Source organism: Chiloscyllium punctatum, chromosome 24 (genome assembly GCF_047496795.1).
Source record: "Chiloscyllium punctatum isolate Juve2018m chromosome 24, sChiPun1.3, whole genome shotgun sequence".
NCBI lineage: Eukaryota > Metazoa > Chordata > Chondrichthyes > Orectolobiformes > Hemiscylliidae > Chiloscyllium > Chiloscyllium punctatum.
In genome coordinates this window covers 58,443,909-58,456,311 of record NC_092762.1, presented here as the reverse complement: position 1 = coordinate 58,456,311, position 12,403 = coordinate 58,443,909, and the positions used below count along the sequence as shown (strand labels likewise).

General features: G+C 39.9%; 1 protein-coding gene across 2 annotated transcripts in view; it reads left to right on the top strand.

Annotated features, from left to right (window-relative positions):
• The window catches only part of wdr18 (WD repeat domain 18), a 199,960-nt gene that overhangs the window by 169,487 nt on the left and 18,070 nt on the right, over window positions 1-12,403 (top strand). For both annotated transcript variants that reach the window (XM_072593920.1, XM_072593921.1), the window contains one exon: window positions 9,951-10,117. In XM_072593920.1, the coding sequence (XP_072450021.1) occupies window positions 9,951-10,117 (167 nt within the window). The remainder of the gene's footprint in view (window positions 1-9,950; window positions 10,118-12,403) is intronic.

Sequence of the window (12,403 nt, the reverse complement as noted above, 5' to 3'; positions counted from 1 at the left end):
CAAGCAGCTCAAGCAAGTCTCCCTGCCAGTATATTAGTCTCCTTCCAATTCAAGTTTCAAGCACAATTATACAAATCATTCCTATAGCAGAAGAGATTCCAATGATCCAAAAATGTGAATCCTTCTCCCCGACCCAGCGCCTCAGCCATGCATCCATCTGCTTTGTCCTCCTATTCTTGCCCTCATAGCTTGTGGCACCGGGAGTAATCCAGATATTACTACCCTCAAGCACCTCCTTTTTAAATTCCTACCTAAATTCCTATATTCTTCCTTCAGAATCTCATGGTTTTTCTTTCCTATGTCGCTAGTTCCAATGGTACAATGACCTCCTGCTGGTCCCACTCCCCTTTTCAGAATATTATGCACTCCCTCTGAATATTGGTGAGCCTGGCACCAGGGAGGCAACACACCATTCTGATTTCTCGCTGTCGGCCGCAGAAATGTCTGTCTGTGCCTCTGACTAGAGAGTCCTGTATCACAGTCAATCGCTTGGAACCTGACGTACTCCTTGTAACGGAAATGCGGCTGTTCATGCTACATTCCCCTGAGAGTCCATCACCCCCCTACATTTTCTAAAACAGCATACTTGTTTGATATGGCAATAGCCACAGGAGATTCCTGCACTACCTGCCTCCTCCTCCTACCTTTCTGGGAGGTAACCAATCTAATTGACTGTACCTGCGGTTTTTCTCCCTTCCTATAACTGCAACCCATCACACCCCATAACTCCTGTAAATTCCTCATTGCCTCTAAACTGTTGCTCCACACCATCCATATGACATGATAGGATTTGCAAAACACACTTACTGCAGACATAATCATCAGTTACATGGAAATTCTCTCTAATCTCCTACATCCGATAGGTAGAGCACATCACTATACTAAAGGACAACCTTGCATCTTAACATTCTACAGACCCAGAAAACAGCACAGTCTTACTGCTGTAAAAAAAAAACCCACAAATCCAGGTTAACTTAGACCTCAATAAAACATATAACCAAAAATGTAGATTTATAGAAAAATAGACAGCAGGGTTAGACTTTAAAACCATGCAATTACCTGTTCCCGTGCTGTGAGCGCTCTCGCACAGGTTCCTCCGAGGTCAATTGTGATTTTCGCTGTTTGTTGATTTTTCTAAGACACACTCCAATGTCCAGAAATACTTGAACTCAAACAGCAAAGGCAGTAGCATTGCAGATTCACTGCTGTGTCAGACACCAGTGTAGGCTTTCTTTTCTCTCTCTCTCTTCTCTCTTCTCCTCCCCCCCCCCCCCCTTTAAAAGTGCCATTGTTTCTATCTTTGTTTTCTCTCCAAAGTTTCAAAACAATGCAGCAACATCTACAGCAGTAATTACTGCTCCAGGAATTCAAGGAAATCACCTCCAGTGCCTAAAATTCCTCAGGAAAGGAGCAGCTCTCTCAGCCACAGTTTTTTTTTCCCCATCCTCCATCTTGGATTACCCAGAATCCAAACTATTGTAATTTAGCTATTTCCTACAAATGACACAAAGTCGACCAGATGAATTTCTAATCTCTAACAGTATACCTGTAATGTAGAGACCATTACTATTTTTCTTTGTTTCTTAATTTTTTTTGGTTGAAACTGAGAGTTGAAGTTAAGAACTGAACTTTGAACAGTAGCTTGCTTTAAAAGAGAAGAGAACAAAGATGTTTTCTACTGAGAACTGGCCTGGAAAACTAATGCAACTTAATCACTGATCTAACAACACTGTAGTCTAGTCGACACTGAGTTGTTGATATGCTCAAGGCTGGCAGATGGTGTGATGTTGAATTGGTCAGTCAAGAGCATCGGTTCTGACTGGGTTTTAAAAGGAGACAGAGTGATTTATGGAGACTGCTGCTTAGTTTTGCACACTCTCTAGTTTCTGTCCAGTTATCAAATTGTTGAAGATTCTGAGAAAAGAATCCCAGAATTAAGTAGATATTTTTAAAAGTCTACTGAAACTGCTTGCATTAATCAGTGACTTTGGAATTCAAGTAAGGTATATAGATCTACTTGCCTGTGAACAATCTCTTGTCCAAAGATTCCATGTAGACTTCATAACAATTGTTAGAAACTGTTTATTGACTGACAAATTACAATTATTTTCTTTTTTTAATTTATCCCTTAACTATGTCTGTGAGAATCCCAGGGTATGACAAAGACGATTGGACTTTAGTTTGCGGATATTATTAGGGTTACCTCATTTATCTGTGTTCTGCTAAAGTTACATTAATAATTGTTCATTTTTGTTTATTATAAACTTGGTGTCCATGATCTGTTTGTAAAGTCCGATTAGAAATAATCGGGCGGTTTGGAGGATCATTGAATGTTTTGATTTCAGTGTTGCGAATTTGATGATAGTGAGGCTGATTTGGTTTGGATTGCTGTTACTGTGTCATAACCTTAACTTAAACAGTAAACCGACAGGAATTCTAATTCATGTAACATAAACTTTGCCCCTTTCAGAACTCTCTGACAAACACCACACATGCACAAACAAATATTAAAAGTGTACTGTGAAGGCAATGACATCATGGTAGTATCACCGAACTAGCTATCCAGACCCAAGACCATATTCCGGGGACATGGTTCCAATCCCACCATGACAGGTGGTGAAATTTGAATTCAATAAAATCTGGAATAAAGAGCTGACTAAATGGTGACTATGTTGATTATTGTAACAACTCATCTGGTTCACTTTTGCCATTAACGTCCGTGTAAGCGCATACATCACTGGTCATAATTGCCATGTATGGTCCCACCCATCTAGGTGCAAACCTTATTTCCAAACACTGAATACCTCTGCCTGGTTTACTTTTGCCTCTATATCACACAAAAATTACTGATCTCTAATCTCCTGTCACAATTCATGCAGCTGGTTGTACTACTTTCTCAAAAAAACGTGCAGATCCTATTTCCTACTACCAGTCATGACACTCCCTCGCAATCTCATAGCTTTTCCTGTCAACAACTCATACAGAATCAATTCAGTCATTCTGCTGGGTGTTGCCTCAATTCCATTAAAATATTAGATAGCAAATCAACCCATCCCTGCTAGTCTCTTGTATGGCTTTAGCTAATGTTTTCTTTAATGCCTTATTCATATATTCTTCCTTGACTGTGCTCTAGATGATGAGGGTGTCAAATTTTGTTTCATTCTCAACAACTTACAAACTTCAAAGAAATAAGAGGAGGTAATTCAGACCCCCTCAAATGTGCCCCAGTCCTCAACTCTTGATTTTTCAAAAGTCTGTCTACCTCTTTAAATGCTTTTAATAATCTAGCCTCCACAGCTCTCCTGAGTAAAGAATTCCAGCCATTCAGTACCCTCTGAGAGAAGAAACTTCCTCACATCTCCATGTTCATTCAGTGTTTCCTTATTTTGGAGCTGTGCCCCTTAATTCAAGATCGCTCCACAAAAGTCTGACAAATTTCTTCAAAATCTTGTATTTCTCAATCTATTACCCCTCATTCTTCTAAACGCTAATGAATAAAAGCATAACATATTTAGCTGTTCTCAATTATTTAACCACTACATCGCAGGAATTAGCCTATTGAATCTCTTTGGAATTGCTTCAAATGCTAGTATATATTTTTTTAAAAACTACTGTACACAGATACATGATCTCATCATATTTGACGAGATTTCCTTATTTTTGATTGGATTCCCTACAGTACGGAAATAGGCCCTTCGGCCCAACAAGTCCATAGCTACCCTCCGAAGAGTAACCCACCCATTGCCCATATTCACCCCTGACTATGGGCAATTTAGTTTGACCAACTCACCTAACTTGCACATCTTTGGATTGTGGGAGGAAACCGGAGCACCCGGAAGAAACCCAGGCAGACACTGGGAGAGTGTGCAAACTCCACACAGACAGTCACCCAAGGCAGGAATCGAACCTGGATCCCTGGTGCTGTGAGGCAGCAGTGCTAACTACTGAGCCACCATGCCGCCCAATTTTCATAAATAGATTTGATTACTTACAGTGTGGAAACAGGCCCTTCGGCCCAACAAGTCCACACCAATCCTCCAAAGAGCAACCCACCCAGACGCATTCCCCTACGTTTACCCCTTCACCTAACACTGCAGGCAATTTAGCATGGCCAATTCACCTAACCTGCACATCTTTGGACTGTGGGAGGAAACCCACGCTGATACGGGGAGAATGTGCAAATTCCACACAGACAGTTGCCCGAGGCGGGAATTGAACCTGGGTCTCTGGCGCTGTGAGGCAGCAGTGCTAACCACTGTGTCTGTCTCTCTCTCTCTCGCTCTCTCTCTCACTCTCTATCTCTCTCTTGCTCGCTCGCTCTCGCTCTCTCTCTAACAATAGAGATCACAATTCCATGTGCTCCCTTAATTACTTGATGCAACTTTCATGGGATTACCGCTTCTGTTATTATTTGAGGAATGTTTGTCACTCGGCAGTCTCATATGGGGTAGGCTACAACCCACCCTGTAAATTGGTCTATAATGACCAAAAGATAATTTTTTTTTTTACCTGACACAATGGGGGAGGTACTCCTATGAAATTAGTTTATAATTGCTCCCATGGTCTCTTTGGTCCTGGGTGGTTGACATTTGAACTTTGACTGGTCTGCCCAAACTATGTTGGACATGTACCAAGCATTGCTGACAGTGTTTTACTACATCTCTTTCCATTCTATACCACTACCAGCACCTCAGATACTGCCTGACATGCTGTGCTTTTCCAGTGCCACCCTTTTTGACCCTCAGCACCTGCTCATCCTCCACCTTCCCTACCATGGGTGCATTTCCATGGTATATTTTGCAGTCACAATGCGTACAGTGTGGCAGTACCATCCTATCTTCTCATTAGCATATTTTACCACCCCTTGTTCTTCCCATTCCTTTTTCTTCCTCTTCCATATCCCTGTGTAAATGTGCCATGTTTATTTTTTCCAAACCAATTGTCGCAGCTGCCACCTGATGTTCAGGACCTGTTGCAACTGCCTCCTTGGCTGCTTCAACTACCCATCAGGCACCAAGTTGAAAGGGATCTGTCCTTCTAACGTACTTTAACTCTTATCACAGCTCCCAAGAATTCTTTAATTGCTGTCTTATGCTGTATGTGCCCTTCCCCGCAGTGATGTACACCTTTCGACTCCATGTTACCATATAATCATGTAAAACCACAAATGTTTACCTACTGTCTATATAACTGCTAGCCTGTTTTGTGCAATATCACGATGAATACAAATTAGCATACACCATTTCAAATTGATCACAAAGCTTCTATTTCTTCTCCCTACTACACCTGAAGATGTGGATGGTCACTATCTATCTGTTTAGTATTGTCTCCTACAGATTACTTTGCTCCGTTTTCCAAAAAAAATGCTTATTAATAAATTGCTCACACACAAGCAAAATTGCTTAACTGCCAAATCAAATTAACTTAAAGATCCTACAGCTCTCCTTCCTTAAACATCATCCTGAATCCAACTTGTGGATACTTATTCTTTCTTGTATTATTTGTCCCGTGTTCTGAAAGCAATTTACTGTTCCTGTCTTCTCATGAGTCTTAAAAACATCCTCATACTATTCTTAACAACAAAAATCAAACAATTCTATTTAGTCCCAGGCATTAATAATTTTGAACATTTTCACCCTTTGCATTTGGGCCTTTAAACATTCCACAATTCCAGATTCAAATAAACTAACAGGTTCCCTTTAAAATCTATACTTTGTGTATGTTAATTTCATCCTTTGTCAGTGCTGTAGTATTTCTCTGTCTGATTGTGGCTACTCTCCAGGATCCTTGGCCTTGGCTGCCCTCTAGGAATGAAGAAAAATGGAAGGTGTCTCACTTCACTCCATGATTTATTAATTTTGCCTGTCTGTATGACCTTTCCTGACCACATGGCTTTAGCCTACCTGTTCTGCTGGCAGCTTTGTAGAGGTCTCACCTCTCTGCGTGGCCTTTTGGCTTTCTCACTTAACCCACACTTGCCCCACTGGCACAGTTCTGTCTTTTCACCCAGCGTTTCATGTCCTGAGTCCTCCTCCAGATTCTTTGGATCTCATCCACACCTGTCTGGTACAGTTCTCTGCTCTAATTACAAGTGGTAAATTGAAATATATTCATCCAACTGCAGTGTCGATGCTGGGAATGTGACACAGTCTCCTGTGACTACACCAAACTGTTATAGGCGTTCTTGATAAATTGATGGAGGACTTGAGGAGGACAGATGATGATTGTTAATTTAATGCGCACGCATGTAGAGAACTTTAACTCTGCTCAGTTATAAATACCTTCAAGCTTTATACAGATTACAGCAAGCATTTTACAGTTTCCACACTTCAATAAGGTGAATAGCAGGTGTCTTTTCCCTAGGCTGGTGGATTTCAAAACTGGGGGAGAAAGATTTTAAAAAGACATGAGGGACAACTTTTTTTTAACACCGTAGTTTGTTGTGGAATGAATTGCCAGAGGAAGTGCTGGGTGCAGCTATAGTACGACAGTTAAAAGACATTTCTACAAGTACATGAATAAGAAATGTTTGGAGGGATATGAGCTAAGTACAGGCAGGTGGGACTAGTTTAGTTTGAGATTATGGTCAGCATGGACTGGTTGAACTGAAGGGTCTGTTTCCGTGCTGTATGACTCTAAGACTATGATTCTGTGTCCCATATTATCTTTGCTTCCCACAGACTTTGTATGCATTGTATGTTCCTCACCTGCGGCCTTTGTTAGCATGTCTTTTAGCTGCTAAATTTGACAGTCTGGGAGCCATTTTTGTTAGTTCACACATGCTTTGTTAGTTTTGATTATTACTGACTATATAGCTAAAGCGTTAAGTCTTATCTAACAACCACTTCAAGGATGTAGCAATTTAATATGACTTATTATATGGAAAAGGGCTTAGTACTTATGTCGCACTGATTTTTTCTGGCTCATCTAAGTACCTGTTGATGATATCTATTTTACTGTTTTCTATATCTAATACACCAGTGCAGTTTGAGAGTAGAAAACTTGTACATATCAGCATCCAGTTTTAATTGCTTAGGTCTGTGTTTAGTTGGACAATCAAACCGAGATTAGGATGATACTTTTTTATTGGTTTTGTTAGATCAGTTGGATCTATGTCACGTTAGTATGTCCTGACACAACACCTTACATTCAGGCTGTTTATATACCTTTTTGGGTGACTTTTAATTGAGAATCGTACTGTGTAATTTTGAATTGTTTCATTGCTGACAGGCCATTACTTTAATTCTAAAGTGTGATGAGTTCAGCTGCACTACAAATGTTTTCAGTCATGGGGCATGTGATTTAACGATGCACACTCCCCAGTCTGATTCACGGTTTTCTGTTCGCCAATAGCTTAGTTGCATTGGTTATATCTTGCATCAGTTTCTTTGTTGCTACTAGTTAAGAGATGTTTCAGAAGTAGTTAGGGGTTTGGCTCCCAATCAGTACCTAGAGATATCTTGTGGACAGCACATATATCAACGGGGGACGGGATCAGGCATTGGCATCATGTCCTACATGATTGATTACTTATGGAATGCTTGCTGCCTGGTCACATGGGTAATGTCTCAAAGGACAGCCCATGCATATTAGGTGAAAATGAGGACTGCAGATGCTGGAGATGAGAGTCAAGAGTGTGGTGCTGGAAAAGCACAGCAGGTTAGGCAGCATCCGAGGAGCAGGAAAATTGAAGCTTTGGTCAAAAGCCCTTCATCAGGAATGAGAATTTTCTTGATGAAGGGTTTTTGCCTGAAACGTCAATTTTCCTGCTCCTTGGATGCTGCCTGACCTGCTGTGCTTTTTCCAGCACCACACTTGCAAGCCCACACACATTCTCCAACCAAAGTCAGCACCTTCGGAAGAAGAAAGAAAGTGAACAATGTAACTGAAACTTCAGATGACAGTGCATTTTCCAGACCTTTAAATATTCAGGTGTTAACACTGCAAACTCATTTACTTACCACAGAGCTTTAGAAACTGCGCTTAAAATGTGCTTAAAACTGGAGTTTCACAGGCTTAAAACTCCTGACTTTCATCCATAATTTAATTTTATCAAGGATTTTCAGAATTAATAATTAACACACAAAACTGAAGCAACCGAAATAGGCTAACTGTCGGAGACAGCTCCCACCTGGAACATAAAGCTAATGTCTCTTTCTGACTGATGGTCAAACTGAAAATACATCTTTTAAGCTCAAGTTATTTCTCTGTTCACTGCAGGATTATTTTTAAGACTAAGTAATAAACCACACAGAAATAATTTTTAAACATTTAAAGTTAAATCCTGTAGAGGGTTGAAATTAATTTGAACTGGTGGGTGATACTTTAGCAGAAATTTCAGAGTTCTGATGAAAATGTCTGTACAGTAATCCACTACAAATTATTTAAAAGTTATTTTTTCCATAGCCTGATGGGTTGGAATATCCCAGTTTTGATCCTTACTTTATCTTGAGCTGGGGGAGCAGAAGTTCCCCCAGAAGTAGTTACTCCCTTAAGCCCAACTGAACAGTTTTTTAAAAAAATACAGGTTCTTGATCTTTTTCTCTCTTTATGCTTTCCAAATGCTCTGATTCAGAGCTAGAAGTTAAATATATGTGGATGTTGGGTTGGGGATAACACTGGGCCAATAATATCCAATGTCACATAACCTGCTGACATACATTGAGAGCCTTCATAGTTAATGAATGACCATCGCTAAGATGTCAACTCAAGTTAATTTGAAGTGAAGAAAATTTACTGTTTGTTTCAGTGAACTATTGTCAATTCAGTAACACATCATCAATATCAGAGACTACAGAGAGCTATTACAGGAAGCTGCTACAATCAGGGACTTTTCCATCTTCGTTAATTATAGCAAAATGACTTGTAAGACTGTTGTGTTCTATCTATTCCCCTATTAAATTGATCTGGAAATTCTCCATATTGACTCTGAGCACCTGAAATGGAAAAGTGTATTGCTTTCCAGTATTAACATACTTTCTGTCACACTCTGTTACGTCTTTGTACAGCAGTCAATAAATGTGCACAGGCAGGTAGAGCAAGCAGTTAGGTAAGAAAATGGCATGCACAGGAACCTCAATTATCCGAAGTACATGGGCGGGGAGTATTTTGTTCGGTTAATTGAATTCCAGATAATCGAATGCTGGATAACATTGTTTAGCCAAGCATAGGGACTTTGTAATTTTGCCAGATAATCCAATATTCGGATAATCAAATGCCAGATAATCAAAGTTCCTCTGTGTGGGCCTTCATTACAAGAGGATTTGAGCTTAGACATAATGTTTTATTGCAGTTATACAGGGTTTTGGTGAAATCTCGCCTGGAATATTGTGTGTGGTTTTGGTCTCCCTACCCAAGAAAGGATATACTTGCTATAGAAAGTGTGCAGCAGAGTTTCACTGACTTGACACCAGGGATGGCAAGACTGTCAGACGAGGAATGTTGGTTTGGTTGGGCCTGTATCCACTAGAATTTAGAAGGATGAAAGGATTAAAACATATAAAATTCTAACAGGGCTATTCAGACTAGATGTGGAAGGAAGCGGAGTCCCTGGTCGGGTACTCTCAACCAAGGGTCAAAAGTCTCAGAGCAGAATAGACCATTTAGGACTGAGATGAGGAGACATTTCTTCTTTGAGGATGGCCAATGCATGGAATTCGCTACCACAAAAGGCTGTGGAGACCAGGTCACTGAGTATATTCAAGAAAAAGATTGATAATTTTTTTAGATGTTAAAGGCATCAAGGGGTATGGAGAGAGGGTGGGCATGTGGTGTTGAGATAGAGGATCAACTATGGTCATATTGAATGATGGAGCAGATCTGAAAGGCTGACTGACCTACATCTGCTCCTAGTTTCTATATTTCTAAAGTATTGGTAAATATTGAGTAAATTATCGATGCAGTATGTTACGTATTGTCCACATTAATGACACTCTTGCATTTATCCCTAGGGCCAGTGACAAACGCCTTCCTGATGGTTGCCTCAGCCAACATGTTTAACCCTGACAGCAGACCCAGTCTAAATCTCCCAAAATTTAGCAGATATTTACACAGTTCAGAAATTACAGAAAATGAAGAGGGAGGTGCTATAACACTATCTCTTCAGCACAACAAGAAGGTGAGATTTTAATCCATAATGTATTTTGAAATTTCATTAGTTGCTGCAACAGGTCTTGTTAACCTCTTCAGGCTGTGACATGGTTGACCACCACACCGGCAAAATGGAACTGGTTCCTCTCTTATCAATCCAGTCACAACCGGAGAATTGGCTGCAATGACTTCTCTTCCCATTCCCACACCATGATCTCTGTTTATTTCCCCCAACAAGGATCTAACCTCAAAGCTAACCCTTGTCTTCCCTACATTCTGTCTGTCAAAAATACATCTATGCATTTCTATTAAAGAAATTGGGCTCACATATCAGCTTCATTCTCTTTTGAGTTAAATGCTTTGAAAATTGTATCCAATAATTGAATTTCAAAATAGTCTCCCTGTTTCAGAGACTCCTTTTTCTTCCTGTCTAAGTCTGTGTGTCTAAGATCTAGTCACAGTGCTGTCAGGAAGCAAATTAGTCAGACATGATTTCCTTTTCATGAAGCCATGCTGACTACTCTTGAGTAGACTATGATTTTCCAAATGTATATTACCTCCTTAATAATTGATTCCAATAATGCATGTTAGGCTCATTGGCCTAGGTTACCTGCTTTTTTGTCTCCTCCCTTTTTAAATAGGGTTGTCACATTGGCAGTTTTCCAATTCACTGGACTTCTCCAGAATCCAAGGATGTTTGGAAAATTACAACCAATGCATCCAATATCGCTGTTGCTACTATGGTTCTAGGATGGAAACCATCAAAGCCAGAGGCTCACCTGTCTTTAGCGCCATTAGTTTGTTTAATATTACTTGTCATGTACTTAAATCCTTCCCCAAATTCTTTAGTATTAATGGGAAGTTCAAAGTATCTTCCGCCACTGAGATGGATGCAAAATATCTGCTTAACTCCTTTGCCATTTTCTTGTTCCCCATAACTATCTCCCCAGAACCTACCAGGTCATTTCTCAAAATAAAAATTAGTTCCTTCTAAAGAAATTTGTTTCACTCCTATAGCGACTTCACCACTTACCAAGTCACTCTTTAATCCAACTCACTGTAATGAGACTAATTTGTAACCTCTATGTATACCTCCAATAAATATTTTCTCCTTCAGTAACCTAATATTGTCAGCCAGCATCAGTGACTGACTTACTCCAATCTTTCTTAGGATCTCTATTGGTTTACCTTCTTCTTGGAAAGAAAGGGAAAAATTCTCCCTTTGAGATAAAATACTCAAAACTTCCAGTGGTCTCATTCTGCTTGTGATTCTCAAAGAATCTTCATGACTGTCTTGAGCAATCTCTCCCTTCTTAGTACATTCTAAGGAAAATCATTCCCTTTGAATCATTGCTTTGAATAGCTTCATGTTAATACCTTAATTTCCTTTTCAGCTGCCTCCTTTTCTGAAGATGTATTAGATATTCCTACTTCTGCAATCAGTCTCCCATTTAATTTCCTGAAATTGATATTGGTATGTCGAGTCATATTACAATGGAAGCATGTTAACTTCTTTATCACCCCTTGGTTCCAACTGTTCTTTATTATGGGATCCTTCTGCCTATTCTCCAGAATTAATCCCTGTTCCATCTTCAGAAGTCCTATTCCTTCCGTTTCCTTGTGGATTCCAATCTGCCTGCAATTGCATAAGATATCATAGGCATCTGCCACAACCACTGCTTGTCTGACCATTGCTACTTGATGGCTATCAAAACAAGTTTTTAAATTTGCCAGGACGCTATTTCTGATTTCGTCCATGATCATAATTCCGCTTACATTCTCAAATTTTTTCTAGCTTTAGTGATTTAAATTCAAGAGTGTTTCTCTCTCCTGGATTGGCAGTAGGGCATTCAGATGAGACAGAGAAGGGATGGAAGAGTGGGAGCGGTCACAGCATTGATCAAGGAATCAATCATAACAGTAAGGAGGGATGATATCTTAGGTGGGATTTATCAATTGAGACTATGTGGGTAAAAGTAAATAAACAAAAAGAGCAAATACTATAAGCCCCCCAAACAGTCGGAGAAGTAGAGGATGAAATATGTTATCAAATTTCAGGGATGTCTAAAGATAACAAGGCAGCAGTACTAGGGGATTTAAACTACTCCCATATTAACTGAAATTAAAGACAGAAAGTTCTGGAAGAACTCCGCAGGCCTGGCAGGATCTGTGGACAGAAAAACACTTTGCGTCTTGCAAAGGGTCACCGGACTCAAAACATTAAATTTGCTTTTCTCTGCACAGGTGCTGCATACTGATCTCTTTATTTTATTTTCACAAAGTAACTGGGATAATTTTAATGTGTAAGGTTCTA